Source organism: Mirounga angustirostris, unplaced genomic scaffold, assembly GCF_029215605.1.
Source record: "Mirounga angustirostris isolate CCGP_5_RB_7025 unplaced genomic scaffold, mMirAng1.0.hap1 SCAF_8, whole genome shotgun sequence".
NCBI classification, from domain to species: domain Eukaryota; kingdom Metazoa; phylum Chordata; class Mammalia; order Carnivora; family Phocidae; genus Mirounga; species Mirounga angustirostris.
Window position 1 is genome coordinate 60516876 of NW_026991716.1, and position 21116 is coordinate 60537991.

The following is a 21116-nucleotide window of genomic DNA, read 5'->3' on the forward strand; positions in this document are numbered from 1 at the left end:
AGATAGGCAATAAGAGCTTCACTTCGTAACTCATTTTGGAAAAAAAAAACCCAGGAGGCTATTTTATCAGGGAGCCCAAAACCCACCATAGCCAACGACTGAAATGATTTTGTTAATTCTGTATAATGAGCTCAGTTCAAAGCAATCACCACTGGCATGAATATGTGCTGCATGAAGAGGGGAACAAAGTCCAATTGTACAAGAGTCCCACAAGAAAAGCCCAACACTGCAGTGTCTTTGCTGAGTTTCTCATTTGGGAAACAGAAGGCAGTTTTCCCTAACAGGTGTTTGATGGTGGAGGCATCAAGCTGTCTTTGGTACCTTTGAAGCTTACATGGCCTACCAAGGTCTTGGGGTCCTGGTATCCATTATCCTTCTGGCTGGATCACTCTCCGATTTTAAGATAAGATCTGGCCATCAGAACAAAGGATGGGATGTGTAGCAACTGGGAAAGAGACCCCTTGATCTAGAAGATGAAGGTGTGGTGCCTGCAGATGCGTCTTGAGGAGGTGAAGCCCAACAGCTCTTATGGAGAAACAGTATTCCCGAGAAACAGGGCAGCCAAGGAAAGCCACGGGACCGGATATGCAAGTAGCGCTCAGACCAAAGAGTTAGCACTAACTTCAGGGGAAAAAACAGGCACTGTGAAGACTGCGTCCTCTGAAAGGGAACGAAAGTACAGTGATCACCAACCCAGTTGCTTACTATGGTATTTTTATTGCCTAGCTGTACGTTATTTTGAGAGGGTGAAAACAACTGACTTTCTAGAACACTGGGCACGAGGATGTTGCTGAAATCTAAGCAGTGGGTCCCACAGATGCGGTGAGTGTGCGGCCCAGAGCCCTCCTGCCGGAAATGAGGAGGCCCCACCTCTTCAAAGAGCAGTGCAGATTCCAATTTGGCTAGACTGGGCTACGATGGTTGCTTTTCTTTGTTCATTGGAAAACGGGATTTGGAAAGACAAGCCCACTGGAATTGGAACAAGCTGTGAACAGAGTTGTGTAGGGTTGTGTGTGCTTTTGTTCAAAGGCACCCATGATTTGAGCTGGTTTTCATTAGAGATGAACGAACTGCTGGTCAGGTGTTGTCAACGTGGCTGTGTGCACGCACAACCGTTTAGTTATTTCATATTGAATAATGCTGTATATTTCAATTCCAAGTTTGTTTCTTTTATTCTCTAAAGTTATTGTATTTATTTCCAATGTTTTAAACTTTAAATTGATTTTCTTCTTCAGTTTTCCTTCTTGTGCAATACCTACCACGGTGCTGTGTTTTGGATTCCACGATTGGAATATGCATATGCATTTTCTTAGTAAAATGATAAATTATCCCTCCCAGAAGTGTACAGAGATCCAAAATCTGGTGCTATGTGTATATCTTGAGCTTTTAATTTGTTGAACTTTAATTTTTTGAATTTTCTGAAAGCTTACAACTCATCTGCCACTCCTTAATTTACTTGAACTTATCATGACGCTATACATTTTGTATGTTTTCAAAGATTATTTTTTCATATTAATTAGTAGGTTGTTTATCCTTTTGCCTCTTTGCTAACCCGGAAGTACTTATTTTAGCATGTTCATGTTCTCGTGAACATTTTTGCTGCTGGTGATCAGTGTATTTTTCCTTGTTTTCTTTGAGTCTTATATATCCATAAAAAGACTCCATTTATTTTCTCGTTTTATAACTTATGTTCATTTTAATTCCACAGATTATGTCATGCATCCTTTCTTACAAATTGTATATTTAGGAACCTTTCTTTGTCTAAATTCCATTAATTGCTGGGCTGGTTTATTCCTGTTCCAAGAATTTGGATTTATTCAGGTGATTTAAGGGGCATGGGGAATGTCACGTTCTATGATGCATATGACAAAATAGAGCTCATTGATTCAAGCTCATCTGTTATAACTGACATATATGACTTAATCTACCTTTGGCATAAGTAGAAAAATGGGACTGTGTCCACATGGAATGAGCTCTTCTCACCCTGCTTAACATTTACCTTCCAACATTTGCTCTTGTCTCACATGATCTGCAGCCAACAGCAATGAGAAAGCCTGGGCCCAGCTAACACAACACCAAATAAAGTGGACATTTGGCAGTTGCCTAATTCCCTTACTATCAAGGAAGTGGATAATTAAGGCCCTGAAGTAGGGTGGGAAATTTTCCCCTCCATAATTTGGTGGTGGCAAACTCTGTGGTATCATTTTATTCCATTCCGAAGCATTTGTTTACTTTCAGATAGACGTCAGTAGCGTCCACAGCAGGGAAGAAGAATTATCAAATTTCCTGAATTCTCTCTTATTTGGACTCCAGAATAATTACAGGCCATGATGACAATTAGTAATTAAAACGGGGTTTGCCCTATATAAGTATGTTTGGATTCCAGTCTAACAATTTGTACCAAGATCAGTTAACACTTTCAGATAGAAATCTTTCTATGCAAAGAATAAGATATGACTTCAATTAATATTCATAGCCTTTAGAATCTAAAGAAGAAGGAAGAATAATTCATGAGTTTGTTCATTGTTCTTTCCTGTTGAAGACATTAACCACTTCTTCCTGACCGTAAGAGAAACACTACCAGTCTTAAACTTTGAAATTTTTCACTATGTGATCACAGTAATTTAATTAATAACTTTAAAGTAACCCCATACACTATTTCTATATTTCATGACATTAGTGAAACTAAAAATTTTGTCACTTACAGAGCTTAAGTAATTACCTTAAGATTTGTTGTAAAAATGTCATTTGGTGTTTGGATTATAAAATATTTTTTATGAATATGTTTTAGGAGTTAAGTAAGACTTAGTCTTTCTCATCTGAGAACCTGTGATATACCTCCTTTTGTCCACAAGATGGTGTATAAAGCAATTTGAATCAGAAGAACTGAACAGACTTGCAGAAATACAAGGCTAGAAACAGTTTAGTGGACAACTAAATCAGACCCTTGCCTTTGCACTTATTTTATTTTTTTTACTTTTGTAAATAATTTCTTATTAATTTGTGTTTTGTTAATTTGTTTTAATTTATGTTCTTCCTCATTTTAAGTATCTTAAAAGACGAAGAAGGCACAACAACCTGTGATTCCTTGGCTGTTTCCATTTTATTTCTTAAGTGGATTTACATACCTGCTTAACTTGCAACTTTGCTATTGGTAACTTTAGATTGTATACTACCCTCATATTTTGGTGATTAACATGAAAACACTTAAGTATTCATCCTACTTTTTAGACAGGACACTCTCTTTTGATGGACAAGTAAAAAGCATTTAGCTTATCTCAAGAAGTAGACCATTTATAAAATTACACAATGTCTAAATCTCCATAATGTTCAAAGTACTTAAAATTTTTAAATTTAAAAATTAGATTTCTATGATGTTTCTATTTTCTGGAAATATATCACTATTTACAAAAATAAAAGATAAGGAACACTGTTTTTCAAATTACTATTTTAATTTTGCTCACAGAGGTAGTAATACCCTGAGATTGAGAATTTCTAGGTTAAATTATATTCTCCAGTCTTTTCAATGAATTCTCAGAATCATTTTGCAGATTGGTTCATTGCTTTTCTTCTTTTTTTTTTTTTTTCCACATTTGCCTGTGTTCCCTTTCTTAAGACACATCAGTGTTTATTGTTCTTTCTTCCCAATGTTCTTTCTTCCCAATGTTCTTTCTTAGAACTTTAGTGTTGAGGGACACACACCCTCTCTCCACCCCCCCCCTTTTTTTTTTTACCCTTTCCTCTCACAGACTACACAGGCTTCTAGGAGGAGAAAATGAAGAAAAGAACTGAATTTCTACCTTTTATGCCTCAGTACTTCTAAGTGACTCAGCCCATTGAATTCATTTACTAGTTGCCTGGCAGTGGTAGCATGATTTCTGTTAATTTTCTTTAATTACTAGGAGACTCAGGAAACAAGACAAATGGATGTTTTCAGTTTTACTGTGTTGGGTAGCTGGAGTCATAATCCAGACATTTTTCTCAACAAAATCATGCCAGACTAACTGGTCAGTTTAAACTGAATGAAGAACCTGAGCACAGAGAAAGCTCACTCAGACAAGCAGACCCAGAAGAGCAAAAACTTACCTCAAAGATAAGACAGGCTTATAAAACCAAAGCCAAGTCTAAGAAAATCTAAATGGAAAACATTTCATGTTCACATAATATAGTAAAGAGTGATACATGGTACAACTCAAGGAGTCAGCCACTTACTTCATGAATTTGTCAAAAATGAATACTAATAAAGTAGGAGATTTCATTAAACTTATGGGGTAGTTCAATAAGAATTAAGTTCATCAGAAGGGTGTGTGTCATTTGACCATAATAAGCTTATGGGTGTAAAGATGCTAATTAATTTACAATTTTTCATTTTACTGTATTATTTAAAGTATATTTTAGGGATAAATATTTTTCAGTGTATTGATGTATTTAAATTCAGATTGTTTTATGGCATATTTTATAACTATTTATTTTTAAAATAACATTTAGGTTATATTTTTTCCCCATTTTGTTGTGCTCTACCTTACCTCATCCAACTATTTAAGATTTCGTTTGACATAATCAAGTTAAGTGGAATGGCACTAGTTTTATTCCAAATCTCACTTGGATATAATGCTTTGAGGCCTTGATTCCTATATGTCCATGATACATAATAAGCTTTTCGCTTATCTTAGCAATAAAGGATTTGACCCTAAATCAGGGAATTCTAAGGTGCAGTTATTAACACCATTTCTACTCTCTACCATTTCACCATTTCTCATGACTGAAGCTCCACACTTAGCTCCATTCTTGTAGGTCTCAGCCACAAAGATGCCCCCAAAGCACTCGCATACCAAACGCGAGCCACACAGATGTCCAGGAAACCTGTAACTTGGACTATTGCAGGTTTCATGTTTATACCATGCTGGAGATTATGCTTTTGCTTGTCACAGGAATCAGTGCTTAGCTCATAATAGTTAAGTTTATTACCCATCTCCCTGGCAGCTCATAAAAAGCCTCGTCTGATGATTGTGGACAAGAATTACAAGCAGAAACAAAAGTCAGAGAACAATCCATCCTTTGCAACTTTTGTCACACAAAAGTGATCTCCTCACTAAAATCATTTAAGACTCATTGGTATAGAGGGGCCTGAGCAAGATAAGAAATATCACAGTTAACTTTTCTCATAAATGTAAGCTCTTACATCATTAATGATAAGGCAATAGGCAATAAGAAGTTAAATACATAGCATGTTTCCTTAACAGAAATTAATCACATCAAAACATGCCCGTGGATTTACATGTCTGTTTAGACTGGGAAATGATTTACATAGGTCTTAACTATTCTCATCTTCAGGTCTCCTTGTGATATAGTATATTAACCAGGTGTTCTCTAAGGAATATTCTCAAGTCTTTTCACACACAGATCTTCAACATGGAGGCCAAAGACAAATGCAAATAAATCTTAAAAAGAAAGATAGTTTCGTGGAGCCAGTTTCCCTCATTTGTTCTCTCTCTAGTTAGTCTTAGAAAACTTGCTGGAGTCAAGAGTAAGATGTGGAAGCATGTTAAGGAGAAAGTTAATATGGATTGCCATTTACGAAGACTAAAAATAATATCAGCGTCCTCTTTCTGATAACTGGATCTGACAAATAGATTACACTTCCCCTAGTTAATCATTTAAAGAGCATTTGAGCATGTGTATTTATAGTCCTACATTGTAATGGTTAACAGATTGTGATTTAATATTTACTGAACCATATGCACTTAATACCACCCTCCCAGATCACAAGCTCACTGAAAAGGGTTAAGTACACAAATGAAAAAGATTTGCTTTACTCAATGGAAAAAAAAGGACCTATATTTATTGATCCTATATTTATTGACCTATATTTACTGAGCACAAATATTCTTTATTAAAGATATTTAAAACCATTTATGTCCATTGCAAAATTTGTAAATGGCAGAATCACTAGCTTGCTAGTATTTTTTTTCTCATTAGTACTTTTTCACTCCTTTTGCCAGGGCTAACAGAAAAAAGCAACTTTCTTGATATTTGGTATGATTTTATGTATTTTTAGTGATCTTCTCCCTAAAATGGCTTATTTGTAAACTCATAGATATTATATGCCAGAAACACTGTCGTAGCCAAAAAAAATCAAAAAATAGAGATGATCTTCTAAAGCAGGGAGTCTAGCTTATTTCAGGTGGCAAATCAGATTTTACTAATGATGTTTAAGAATAGCAATTTTCATTTAGACAGTTTGACATAGAAAGTGTCTATAATCAAATCAATCATGTAACTGATATGACTACTAGTTCATACTCTTCTGCTAGACAGAAGTCAATTATCCCAAACCATGCCAGTGAATTTGTGTGCTCAGTCAACCCTGGAAGTGATTTCCATAGTTCTTAACCAACCTGTCAGATATTTGGGATGAAAATCATATCATAATGCCATAGAAGCACTGACTAGTGATCATTTGTCCTTGAGTAATATGCCAGTTTCTAACCAACCTTAATTATTCACACACTCTTCTCTCAGTGAGTGCTCTAGGTAGCACTTCACCCAACTTTTAAAAATATCTCAAAGAGGTTTTGAACTTTCTGTTCTGCTAGAGAGAGAGTTGGCTTAATTAAATATTTATCAACTCTTTCACTGGAGAGGATTTGTTGGATGCTTTTCTTTGCAATTTCTCAGCCAAGTATTTACGGCTTCTGTAAACTACTTCACTTAACTGGATTTACAGTGGATTGTCCCCACCATTTGGAATGTACTAGTTTTGCATAATCTGTTTGTAAGTGGTTGTTTCCAATATTGCATATGGTATCCATGGGGCTTGTTGTACAGCCTTTTGTATATCAGGTTTGTAAAACAGCTGGATGAACTGTTCTTTGAAATTTTATTTTTTAAAAATTTTCTTCTGAATACAATATTATAGAACTGGGAAATGTATTTATTTGGTTATCTAATTTTTCTTGTGTTGTATTTGATTATGCCACTCCCATTAAAATAAAACCATCTTTGTGGAAAGACAAGGCCATTTCTTTGCATTTATTTGGTTAAGTGTTGTAGTACCTAAAAAGGTTTGCCATTTATATAAAGATCATTTTAAGTAGTTAGAACGGATGTCTCTATTTCCAAAAATTATCTATTCCACATAAAGGAAAACATCCTTTTCAGTGTGTGTAAATGGCATTCATTTATGCAGCCAAGTTGGAATCATTCTCCTGAAGCACAATCCATGCTCAAAGCACAGAACTAGATGCTCTGAGAAGTTTTAAAGAAATCCAGATGCAGGGAGAGGGGAGGAGTGCCTGGATGGCTCCTTCGGTAGAGTATGCGACTCTTGATCTTGGGTCATGAGTTCAAGCCCCATGTTGGGTGTGGAGATTACTCAAATAAATAAATAAATCTTTTTAAAAACTTAAAGAAATCCAAATACAAATTAAATAATGATTGATTTAGCCAAACAAATAGGGCTAAAATTTTTAAATGTATAGCAAGTACACAAAAGTAAAATTGGTATCAAAGATCCTATTAGGGCTCACACCCCCTTGATTTGAGATAACTGAATTCCATAAACCAACTGGAGATATTGACTGTTTTGAGCACTGTGCCATCCCCCTGGGAGAAGTTACTGTGACATAAAATTAATATATTAAGTCTGATCAATAGTTGATAGAGATGTCAATAAAATAGCCAGTCAATGTGACTATGTAAATAGTAAGAAAGTGCTTGAGTGGTCAGGCAATACCTATCCTATCGATAAGAATACAGTGCTTTAGCTGAACTGTCGTCATAAAATGTCTACGAAAAATGGTGGAAAATGGTGAAACATAAATCATTTTTGCAGCAGTGAAGTTCTGACTAGGAAGGTGCTAACCATTGACACAAAAGCGGTGGTTCCTAACCTAGAAACCAAGTCTGAAATGAAGTCTGAAATAGTCTGCCAACATGTTTGTACAGATGCACTCATGTGTTTTCCTGGGATGATGGCCCCATAGCTTTCATTAAAATTTCGAAAAGGTCCTTGAAGCTCTCCTGCACGCTGCACACGTACACACAAAGAACCTCTATCCCCAGGGTAACACCCCCTAGGGAACAGGAAGGGTTTTTTTTAAATTTCTCCATAGAGAAAAAGCACTACTATTATAAACATGCCTATAGAAATACCAGTAACTGGAAATTTTTCAATGTATCTAAATAAGTTCAGTGACTTCATTGAACATGATTATTTATAAGAAAACATACAAGAGATTAAGAAACCATATTTATTTCTTCTTTGGTACAACCAGGGATGTTACCTCAAACCTTGAAAATAAATAACCTCATTAAAACTTATGAATGTCAGGATATTAAAATTCCTTCTTTGCTTCACAAAGAAGAGCTCAAAACATTAATGGGTTTGGGATACAGTACAGTTCAACAAAAATCCAGGCTGACTACAAAAACCAACAGGTGACGTAAAGAAATCATTGCGGACGGCTCCCGAGAGGACACACTGCCGGGCATTTTAAGCACCAGTTCTAGTGACTACAGTGAGGTTTCTTCCTCACTGGTCTGATAATCCTCTGTATAACCGAAACAGTAATCTGAGAACATCTAAATAAAAAAGGAAAAGAACTACTCCAGCTAAGGAAAACCAAACAGTTGTCCTTCTTTATTGGCACAGTGGCCCACGACGGGTCACACATGTACGGCGCGCTACAGTTCAACATCCCGGGAATAGGATTATAAATTTATTTAAAGGGAGGGTTTTGGGGTTTTGTTTTTGTTTTTATCTGATGACTCTCCTGTCTCCCCTCCAGGGGCAAAGCAAGAGGATTTATTGAATAGCACCATTGTTTTAAATCTGTCATTAAGACTTATGTAATAACGTTGATGGTAATGCATCGTTTCTTGCCTCGGCTTTGGTGGTGTTTCTCCTCCACGCTCCTTTGCCAGGCATGGTTTATGCAGACAGCCACGTGGCACTAAGCTTTTCACTGATCGGGCCCTTTGCTAAATGCCCGTTGCCCAGCCTGCAGGGTGCAGGAGGCTGGCTCGCAAAACCCAGGAGGGCCAGGAGGGCCCGGGGGACCAGGTACCCCGGGAATTCCTGCCACCCCTGGGGGGCCTCGCTCTCCATCCCGGCCATTCCTTCCGTAGCTGGCAGGACCTGGTTCACCTGAAACACAAACGATTGCACATGTGAACAGGAGAACCCCGAAGGCTGTGAGCTGGCCGAAGGCCCCCGGACTCCCTCCCCCAGCCCAGCGGGGTGCACACAGGGCCTTAGTAAGTGCTTTTGGAAATGACAGATGAAGATCGATGATGATGATGATGATAAAATTTCTTCGCTGGACTTGGGTTTCTTAGAAATTAAAAACGGAAGGAGGCCTCAGCATCTCCAGTACGGTAGCCTCTAGCCGCAAATGTCTATTGAGCACTGAAATGTGGCTAAGTCAAATTGGGATGAAGTGTAAGAGTGTAAAACAGACCTGGACTTTGAAAAATTAAAATATATTTCATTAATAATTTTTGTTCTTATTACATGATAAAATGATAATATTTTGGTCGCAATGGGTTAAACTGTATTATTAAAATTAATTTCACCTGATTCTTTTGACGTTGATAATGTGGCTACTAGCAGATTTAAAAGTATGCACACAACTCTCCTTGTGGCTCACACTGTATTTCTCCAGTGGCATCGTCCCTAACAGGTGATGTGTCTCCAGACAGGGAGTCCAAGTATAGCTCAGTGGTTGGAAGCATAGGATTTAGAGACAGATAGCTCTAAGTTCTTGCTCTGGCATTTGTGATTAGGGTGACATTAGCAAGTCACTAAATGTTCAGTTTCTTCATCTCCAAGATGGGACGATACCTTCCTCAAAACTAACTTCCATGCCTGAAAGCATCTAATAAACAGGGGCTATTATGATTATGAGGAGATCACTGATGGATGTCTTAGAAGCCTGTGCAATGCACCTACAAACTTCCCAGATGTTTTCTCATCAGGGGTTCACGCCTACGTGAACTGCATCATGGCCTGAGTTCCTTGGGAGCATTTTCTCCCTTTGTCCTGTTCAAAGGTTGTTTGGTCACCCCGTGGGGCACATTCTCTGAAGCAGAGTACCCCATAACAGGAATTTCTGCTGAATGTTTACACACCCCATCATACCAGCAGTGTTTTAGCACTATTAGCGTAAAGATGGCGGGAAGAAACCAGTGTGAGACAAATTGTATATGCCATGATGATATAGTTTCATAGAGATCCTCATTCCATCTCAGCCATCCTACCTCAGCCATTCAGCCAGACGGTGAACATGTTCAATTATGTATTTGCTTAGATTTACTTTCCTTCTCTCTCAGTGATTTTAGTTTTCTTTTTCTATTTTCATAGTCTTATTACACGTGTCTTTTATCGGTCTTATTATAGTGGTCTGGTCTTATTAAGTCATCTGATTACATATATCTCACTTTCATTTATTTTTTCATTTATTTAAGATTTTATTTATTTATTTGACAGAGAGAGCACAAGCACAAGTAGGCAGAGCAGCAGAGGGAGAGGGAGAAGCAGGCTCTCCACTGAGCGGGGAGCCCAACAGCGGACTGGATCTCAGGACCTGGGATCATGACCTGAGCCGAAGGCAGACACCTAACAGACTGAGGTACCCAGGCGCCCTCTCACATACTTTTAGAAGGAAGATAGATTAGAGATCTTACTTTGTATGTAAGATCTCATTCTTCCTGTGATTCTCTCAATTAGATCCACACACAGCAAGAAGACAGAACAACATATTATTAAGTTTTAAGAGAATTATCTTTGATTCTATCCATCTCAAGGCTGTAGATAAGCAGAGATGTAAGTAATTTCCCCTAATGTATCCCATAAGCCTCCATTTAACTATATTAAGTTGTAGTGAAGCAGATGATTGTGTTTTCCTCTAAAGACCAGGCCCCTGAGAAAGTCTTTCCCTAATCAAGAGCACCTATAAATAAGCCTGTAGCAGAGCCTCTTCAGGTCTCCTGATACAAGCAGTTGTTCAAAGTTGCTCTTTTAAGGTTTAAAAGCTAGGCCAGATAAAGGGGCACATAAAGGGTAACTTTCATAACTTTAGGAGCAGCACTATTCCCATGGAGACATACCAGGTCTGCCTTCACAAAATCAAATCAAGATGAAGAGGAGAAAAATGCCCAAAGGAGAGGTCACAAACCAAATGACCCCAGAGGCAAAGCGGGTAAGGCAGATTGGGGTGGGCGAACAGAGGGGAGCCCATGAGCCAACCCCTATTTTTGTACATAGTTCTACTAGAACAGAGCCATGGCCATTTGTGTATATATTACCGACAGCTGCTTTTTCACTACAAGGGCAGAGCTGTATAACCTCCACAGAGCCCGCAGGGCCCACAGATCCAAAAACTCTGGCCCTTTGCAGAAAAAGTTTGCTGGCCCTTAAGGTAGTAAAGAAATGCCCTGCAGTCTTTACAAGAAGAAAACTGATGTAATGAGAACTCCCCATTGGTGGTACGGAGGCAATAGGGAGGACGGGCCTGGGGCAGCTCGGCTCCAGCCAACAGCTGCCATGAGGGAAGATGCACCGGAGCCTGCAGAACCTCTGCTAATTGTCAAGGAAAGCTAGAACCTGCATTCTGGAATAGGTCTCTCCGTTTCTACATGTTACCAACTAATTCAAATTTTTATTGAACATTTGTACAGCCAGCCTCCTGCCTAAAACCTTAAACTTAAGGGAATTTATTCTCTACTACACAACAATATTAGAAAGCAGAAGGAAAGGGGCGCCTGGGTGGCTCAGTCATTGAGAGTCTGCCTTCGGCTCAGGTCATAATCCAAGGGTCCTGGAATCGAGTCCCACATCGGGTTCCCTGCTTAGCGGGGAGTCTGCTTCTCCCTCTGCCTCTGCCATTCCCCACTGCTTGTGCTCTCTCTGTGTGTCTCTCTCTCTGACAAATGGATAAATAAAATATTTGGGGAAAAAAAAGAAAGCAGAAGGAAAGCTTTTTAGGTTTTCAGATGTGATTCCCCATCACTACACATTCCAGGAGAGGTTTTTCCCTTGCTGCCTTTATTCCAGATTCCTGCTCATCCTTTGAGGAAAGAGTTGATGAGGCCATCCTGTGTACCCTCGATTTACTTTATGTAAAGTACATCTAGTCCAATTCTCCCTTGGGCAAATACAGCAATTGACCCTCTGGAGCTCTGGATGTCACTGTCATCATCATCATTAACGCTTATAAAATATTTCCTTTTTACCATGGCGATGAACTGTGCTCATTATTGATCCTATTTTCCTCTTGTGTGAACTGAGAGTTAAGAAGGCTAAATAATCATCCATCGTCACACAGCTAGAGGGTGTTGCAGCTAGAAACAAGGGCCCTTCCCCGCTACTCTAACCCAACCATATTTCCATACCCACTGATGAGCTAATTCTGCCAAGGTGTGTGCGCGATTGCACGTGCGCATGCCGGCACGTGTGGGTGGGAGGGTGTTTTTTGTTTAATTTTTTGCACCTGAATTGACTAGGGAGTAAAAAGAGGCACAATAACCAAGAGTAGTACTGATTCTTCTGGAGCTCTATCATAAGAAACTAAAGATATTTTTTCTGAGGTTTTGTCCTGTAGAAATGACCAGAGGAAAAAAACCCAGCCGTCACATAACAGATCATCATCAATTTCTGGTGAGTCCGCACCCTGGGCATTTACTCTCAAATGTTCTTGTTACTGTTTAGGATGTAATTTTGGGGTGACACTATGTCACAGTCCAAATCATTCAAGAAGTCCAGCAGCTGCATTAGCAAGTATCTATAAACTACCCTCCAACTCTTCAGAAGAAAATAGATCTGAAGTGTTTTCATTCTGCTTTGTCTCCCTCATGGGTGTGTTGGCTGCACTAACTAGCTAATGATTACACAGTTTTCTGAAATTTCAAAGACCTATAAAAACGTTACGGCCAAATATTTCGTTATTTTTAAAAATGAATGTCTGTGTCATTCTCTGTGCGAACACTAGAGGGTAGTCATGTTACATTGATGAAGACCAGTCCCCGCTGGAACATTCTGAAGGATCTAATACATGCCGCAGAGTGAAAGGGACTGTGTATAAAGGCCTTAAAAAACAAAACAAAACAAAAAACCTGAAAGTGATTTTCAGCATTAATTTGGTGATTTATCCATGGGTTATGTAAAATGTTTGTATGTTCCAGGGACTTCCTTACATTTCTCACCTTATGCTGAGCTTTTGTGGTGTTTGACAAAGCATATGTTTAAGGAATTGGCATAAAGCCGTTTATTTATATAAGATCCCCATAGCCAAATAAAATAGCTGCAGTGATGGAAATAGGATAAATGGCTACTGCTAAACCAGCCTAAACTGAGTGTGCCCTTGGTTTGGGGCTTGTTGGGGTTTTTTCCACTCAATATTCACAAGCAAAGCTCACCTCTGTGCAAATTTTGCATAAGAAACCTAAATAGCCCAGTTGCCTAATGTGACCCTGCACAAAGCCAGCTCTGCTTCTCTCCTCGTCCAAGAAGGGAAAGCTTGTCAGTTTACAAGCTACATTCCTGGTGGTCACATACATATGAGTCCTTATTGAACTGGCTTCTTCCCCCCATGAGTTTGAATGCACAGTGGAGATCAGGACCTATTATTAAATATATTTCCTTAAAATCCTCAGAGCGTCAAGGAACTGGTCCCAAGTAGGCAAGTTAAGTGGCAGTAGGGCATAGAGAGTTACCCTTAATGAGACAACCCAATCAAGCGATACCACCAAAGGCCTGTGGGAAGAAACCGAAGGTGGGGGTGGGGGGTTGAGGGCATCTAAAGTCCCGGGGATCTCTAATGTGATCCACTCTGCTCTGTGAGAGAGGTGAAAAGGAATCAAGACACTAAGTGGTTATGGGACTTGCTGAAGTTATATGGCTAGAGTGGCGAAGACAAACGAATCACATTACTAGACAGTCAGCTCAACATTTTGTCTACTACATGAATCTGGACCTAGAAAGTATGAATATTTGCCTCTGCCACTTATTACCTGAGAGACCTTTGTTAGAGTAGGTGAACTTTTAAGTCTGTATTTCCTCAAACATAAACAGAGGAATACAAAATAATAATAGCTAAGTTTGCAGCATGCTGGCCATAGGCCAGGCACTGTTCTAAGTGTTTCACATGTATTAACATGTACATAGATCCTCCTAAATAACTCTAGAAGGTACATGTGGTTATTAACCTTGTGATACGGAGGAGAAACCGAAGTGCTAAGAGGTGAAGCAGCTGCAAGTAAGGGACAGCCGTGTATACACCCTGCAAGCTTGGCTCCAGAGCCCATCCTTCCTAAATACCCATTCTGCCTCCCTCCGGCTGTGGGAAACACACTGGAGGATTCATGGGTACTCTTCAGACAACAGAGCACTTCAGCCAGAACGATAGTCAGCATGGCGGTTATCGTAATGATCTAGGGCCATAGGAAGCAATGTACCATTACAGCCCCAAAGGGCCGCAGGATACTTAACACTGAACAGTGAGATACGATATGGAGAGGAGACAAAGAACTAAAACCATCCACGAAGAGCAAAGGAATTCTGATAACTGATAAATAATTAATGTATTAGTTACATTTTTTTTCCAAATATATCAGATATGTTTGCTTCAGGAAGAATGATCAAATGAACTTTTTTCATCCAGGAGGATTTAAGTCCCGAATCCAAGTCCAAATTAAGGGACAACAAGGAAGGTTGCGGGATGTCCTGTTCTGCAGGATGTTTCTTTTAGGTACCAGACAAGTCCCTGCACCAAGTGCTACTGGAAGTTCCTCCAGTCCCTGAAGTCCTATTACTATTGTGTTTGTGAGAGACCAGAAACCACATTCCTAATCACATTCCAGGCTCTGCCAGGGAAATTAAAAAGCCCAGCCTCTCAGTGGACAGTGAACTCGTTCAATAATTTACTGTGAGCCAGTACTTTGCATTTATGATTTGGAGTCGGAAGTCACCCAATGTCATAGAGCTAGTAAGTGACAGAGTCAAAATTTGAACCCAGGATGTCTGAACTGTGGAGCTCCCAAATAGCCCACTTTCCCAGTACTAGCTTAAGGGGAGGAATGACCCAAAGAGCTCTTGTTTGGGGACTGATGGATTCGAGAAATTGTTAGCTAAGCATATTCATAGTGTAGACGAGAGAATGTGAGCTGACCTAAAAACCAAAGAAAACCAAAGTACCCGGCTGGCGCCTCAGGGACTGGGGGAAACATAAACCCTTTGTGCCTGTGTGCTAAAGCACTTGCGAAACTGCATGCTTTTGAAAGGTAGCCCAAACTTGTAAAATATAACCTGAAACTCAGATTTCCCACTAAATAATGTCAGTATCCTTCAAGAAATATAACCAAAGCATAAACCAAGAAGACCAGATTTCGGAGTGGTACCAGGAAGCAAGGGGCAAGGACTGGCAAAAGGCAGAAAGGAAAAGGCAAAGGACAAGTGCAGCAGTCCTGAAATAGCCCATAAATGTTTTTAACAAATCATATTTAAGTATTAAATCCAAGACCAGCTATAACAGGTTGATTTTTTCATAAGGGAGACTAGATGAGGACCAGGCAGAACTGCCAGTGATGAGCTCGTCCCGCCCTAACCACTGTGCCCACACACAAATGTCTCATGTACTAAAAAGCAAATCAGGGAAGCCCCTTTTTGGGAGAGCAAAGGCCCAAGAGCACATGTAAAGCCCTCCCAGTCAGAGTCAGCACATCTGAGTGGGTGAGTGCATGTGGGGAATAATGTGTCCCCTCACAACAGCCTGGGACACTGAACTTACAGAGCTGGGTCTGCTTCAGTCTTCTCATTTGAAACCTAAAACATGGTTTATCAACAGAGTTTTTGAAACTAAGAGTCATCAGAAATGATAATATATTTCTGATAAAGGAAAATCTTGCCAAGAATGCAAGTTGCTGGTCTGAGAACTGTTACGTGATTTGTCAACAAAATAGAAGGAGAAAGAGAAATTGTAAGGCAATGCTACAATATACAGATAAGTAAATTGTAACGGTATTTTTATCAACTTTAAACCACCTACTGCTACCACTGATAAAGGAGGAAAGCACTCAGTAAATTCTATTTCCCTTTCCTCTTCTAAACATCCATCAATGAATGTAGACTTTATCATACACTGAAATCTTCTCTTGGTCCCATGAAGCTTCAACCAGATTTTCTTTCCTTTTCCAATCATAAAAACTTCCTTTCCCAATCACGAAAATTTATCAATTTGTGAAAGCATCTTGACAGACCCATGAATCACAGCTTTAGCAAAGCAGTGTTTGAGCCATCTCCAAATGTATTCGTATTTAAAAAAAAAAAAAAAAATTTAATGAGAAAGCAATTCCCAGGAGCAATGAAATGGATAATGAAAAAGCAGTGTTTTTGGCCGCAATTAGAGTCATGATTGAATAGGTAAGCCTCTGTCAGAATTAGAAAATGAGCATTCCTTTTTCTAAATTTCCCTACACCAAGTTTTCCAAATCCACTGTGGAAGCATGGACCACCTTTCTCTGCAGAACCTCTCACCCTGACTCTCCTCAGCTCCGGGGTTTGGGAGCCTTCCTTAGCCACCACCCCGGCAGCTGTAAGGGTTCGCTGGGAGGCTGCATGTCATTCATGCCCTCAGACCCAACTGACTTTCCACCCTGCTCTGCTGCTTCTGGGGTTGGGCTGGTAGGTCATTTCCCGGCGGATGAGTGGGTGGCAGCTTGAGCTGAGGGGACAGAGTAGCCAGTGTGTAAAGAGAGAACAGACGCCCAGTGAGCGAATCCAGGCTCTTCACACAGAGGCAACTTTGTCGCCTCAGCCAACACAGCTGTGATACCCGGCTTGTGCATGGCTCTTTGTGGTTATATGAATAGGAATGTTCAGGTTTATTTATTTTATTTATTTATTTTTTTTGGATATGGGTTTCTGGAGGGTCTGGATATTTGAAACAGGAGCTTTTAAAATAAGATTTCAGTTACTCCCTATGCAACATGAGTAGTTTGAAAACTTGGATTTTCTTGTTGCTCTTTCTGGTTAAAAATAAACGGAAAACTATCAACGAGGCTGACAATGGATAGGACCTCATTCATTCAGAATTTTCTAACGAGTGCATTGTGGCTGGACCTTGACACGATTTTTTTAAATCATCTATTCAGGAAATTAATATTTTAAGCCCTGATACTTGTTTTCTCAGGAGGAACACAGGCATCATTTACAAATCATTTGACTCTTCATTAAAGTTGCCTTGAAAAATCTGTGCCAGCCGTTATTGTTACAGGCTTAAGTAATCAAGGAGCAAATCTTTAAAATGGTATCCAATTCAGACTGCCCACTTGCTACCAATTTCTCAACCCTGTGCTGCCATATAACACACTTACCTGGGAGACCTGTAGCTCCAGGCAAGCCCTTAGGACCTCTTCCAGGAGGGCCACGTTCCCCCCTTTCTCCCAAGTCACCTGCATTTCATTAGAGAAATGTTATTTTTCTATATGTCTATAAAAAGAAAGTTCCATATTTTTAAACTTTAAGCAAATCCAGCATTGAGAAAGCAAAAGGTCATGAAATTGCCACAAACTAGGTTGTAGTAAATATGTAGCAAGGCAAAACCTCAGTCAATTATATGAAGAGATCGAAGGGGAAAAAATCTAATAATCATATTCATCAAATGATAAACAAACTAAATCAAATATCAAATGATCAACATTCAGTAAAATAAGAATCAAAAGCAACCTCCTTAACATGATAAAATATATCTACCTCAACCCAAGAGTTAGCATAATGCTGAATGGGAAACACAAGAAGCAGTTTCACTACCCATAGAACATCACAGAGATGCCCACTTTATCACTAGTGTTTGTCATTTGGTTTGAGAGTCAAAAACCTCCCTCTTTTTAAGTGGTATCAGTGTATATCTTAAATCCTTGAAAAGCAACTCAAAATCTACAACAAGCAATGAGAGAATTCAGTAAAGTAGCAAGATACAAAATTAATATATGAAAATCAGTAGTTTTCATATATACAAACAACCACCAGAACTAAGATGTAGTGAAAAAATATCCCATTTATAATAGCAATTAAATTAATAACAAGGAATAAGTTTAATCAGAAATATGCAAATCCAACATTAAAAAAATAACATTTCTAAAGGATACAAAAGGACTTGACAACTATTCTTAGGTGGAATGACATCATCACACAAAGGTGTAGTTCTCCCCAAGCTGAAGTTTCATCATGATCCCAATAAAAAGATTTTTTTTAACCGAAAAGGGGGATTCTGAAGTTTGTACAGAAAAATGCATAAACCAGAGTAGCCGTAAAAACTCCAAAAAGAAAAGCTACATGAAGGGAATTAATCCTACTGCATATTAAACCAATTAAAATGGGGTGGTACTGGTACATGAATGGATAGACCAGTGAAACAGCCCCAAAACAGGCTCCGATACATACAGGATTTTGTTTTGTAATATATGTGTCATCTTAAAGTGGGAAGCAGTCAAGTAAGTCAATAAATGGTGCTGGAAAAAGTAGGTAGCCAGCTGGAAAAAAAAATAAAGTTGAATCTGTTCCTCACAACATAATCCAGGATACATTACAAGTGGATCAAATATTTAAATGAAATTTAAGAATCAGAAGAAAACAAGGGAAAATTATTTTATAACTTCAGATTTGAGCTGGCCTTTCTGCTATGATTCAAAATATGAAGAAGAGTTCCTAAAATCAATACAAAAAGGTCAACAACAATAAAAAAAAAGAATATATAAGCAAGAAAGTTGCTAAAAGGAAACAAAAATAGCTCTGAAATATATGAAAAATTCCTCAACTTCACTCTCACATCAAAATACACAGAAATTAAAAAATAACATGAAAGCTACTTTGAACTGTAAGATAGGCAAAAATTCCAAAGTTGAATCAAACCTATGCTAGCAGGTCTGTGGAAAAACACATTATTACATATTGCTAATAAGACTGCAAATTGGGACAGTCTCTTGGAGGATAATTTAACAGTGTCTATCAAAATTACAAATGGCAGTACCATTTTACCTGGCAATTCCACTTCCAGGAATTTATCATAGAAAGAGGTTATGTTGATATTTACACAAAAATGAAATAGTGTTTTCCACGGCAGCCTTGCCGTAATGGCAGAAGACTGGACACTAAATGCCCACGAGAGGCTTAAATGCACTATGCTATTTCCGCAGAATGGCATACTATGCAGCTAGGAAGAACCAGGAAGCTCTTTGAAACGATCTCAAGACCGATTGTTCAGTGAAAAAAACGCAAGGTCCAGATCATTACTAAAGGGCAAAAAGACTTGTTTCTAAAAGGCTGTAGGGAATGTATGTAACCATATATTGTACCTCATCACTGGTAAGGATACGTAGGAAACTCATAAAAGTGATTACCTAATGGGAAGGATAAAGGAATCTAGGCAGATAGGAGACCGGGGTGGTGGGAGAAAAACTCTTCGCTAAATATCTTTTCGTATATTTTTAAATTCTCAAACACTGTAAATTTAGTGTCACTGAAAGTAAATTAATGAATTTTCAAAATTTAAAATGTGCTACCACAAGTGCCTACATTTCACTTGTGACTCATTATTTACAGGGAATGTGCTTTGGATTACAACCAACCATGTGTATTTGCAAGACAGTTGATTGAATTTGGGGATTCAGAAGCCACAGAACCAAGTTTCATTAATTATCCTGGCTCCTGCAGAGAAACCCAGAAACTTGGCCTCATTAACAAAGTGCCCTAATACCTAGTCAACTGCTCCTAGATGACATTTATGGCTCCTAATAGAAGACATTATTCTACTATCCCATTGGTATAGTATTATGTTATTATCCTACTACTCTTTCAGAAGATTCAGTGGCATTTTGCAAGATTCTATACATAATCATTTTTTCCAAACATTTGTCTCGGCCCAACCTTATTCAATATTAAGTCAAGTTTGTTATAATTTAAAAAACAAAAGCATGCATGCCAAAATAGCAAAAAAAAAAATCTCTATGAAGTGAATGTTTAAATAGTCACCGTACTTTGATGTTGGCTGTGAATGTCCTTGTATGAATATTTTTATCATGAATCAACTATATTTTTAAAACAATTTTAAAATTATATAAATACTGCATAAGGATATAGAGCTCAAGTTGAACTCATACATAAGCTGTTTTTTTTATCCTCCTCATCAATATGGCCTTACTATATTAGGAAGATACAATTAGCATTTTAAAAACTAACAACTTAAGCGCTCTTGTTAACTTAGCAATTTAAATGTCATATCCCTGTAATTCTGGAGGCTAGCAACGAGAAGAGAACCAATAAATGTGCCACATTTTCTGAAGACAGGAGATGAAGATTATAAATTGAAATGTAACTTTCACCCAGACAGTGAAAGTTAAACACATTCTGGCATGAAGCCACATCCCCTTTAAAATGTCGCTTGCAAGGAAGAAGACTGCTGTCTTGGTGCTGATGCTGCCCTGTGGATGTCGGTCGTAGAAACACAATTTTTAGGTGGGCTCCAGGACAGAGGTGCGTGGCAGCAGACAGAGCTGCGGCCGGGCTCTGGGATCCCCAGGGTCCATCCGCTTCTTCAAACCCTGATCATGTCTTCTTTTGACATGTCTGAAAACTGGCTCAGGGAACTAAAGTCCACTTTTATTCGCTAGCCTACTGTGTGGAAAAATAGAGCGAGCTTGTAAAATGAGCTTTAGATAAGGTAAAAAGGGAAATGTGCAGTGTAAGTAGCAAAACAGCTCCCTCTGAATGGAGTGGCTAAAACTAAAGAAATTCTCATTGCTCCGTAGTTGCAGTTTATTTCATTTATTTGAAAGCTATAACTGATACTCCAACCCCATGCAAGCAGATTAATACCGAAAAAAAGTGTTACAGTAATGACGTGTATTTTCTCATGCCATCACTTACATATCGACACATCCGTCTGACTCACTAAAGTATCAAAAAATTGATATATAGCCTTACTCAAAGGGATTTAAAATTAATCCAAACCATCAACATTTAAAAATAGTATTTATGACACAAAAGACTAATACTAAACAAAGTGAACATAAAGCCAATTAGGTATCTCTCGTGTTTCTGCTTGAGTATACATATAAAATGT

The 21116-nt window shown here is 38.6% G+C and overlaps 1 protein-coding gene across 1 annotated transcript in view; it reads right to left on the reverse strand.

Annotated features, from left to right (window-relative positions):
- Positions 1-8267: 8267 nt before the first annotated feature.
- COL9A1 (collagen type IX alpha 1 chain) overlaps positions 8268-21116 on the reverse strand; it is an 86718-nt gene continuing 73869 nt past the window's right edge. The window contains exons 37-38 of the mRNA XM_045867063.2: positions 17371-17448; positions 8268-9148 (exon numbers count right to left, since the gene is read on the reverse strand). Coding sequence (XP_045723019.1) covers positions 8964-9148; positions 17371-17448 — 263 coding nt within the window. The 3' untranslated portion in view covers positions 8268-8963. The remainder of the gene's footprint in view (positions 9149-17370; positions 17449-21116) is intronic.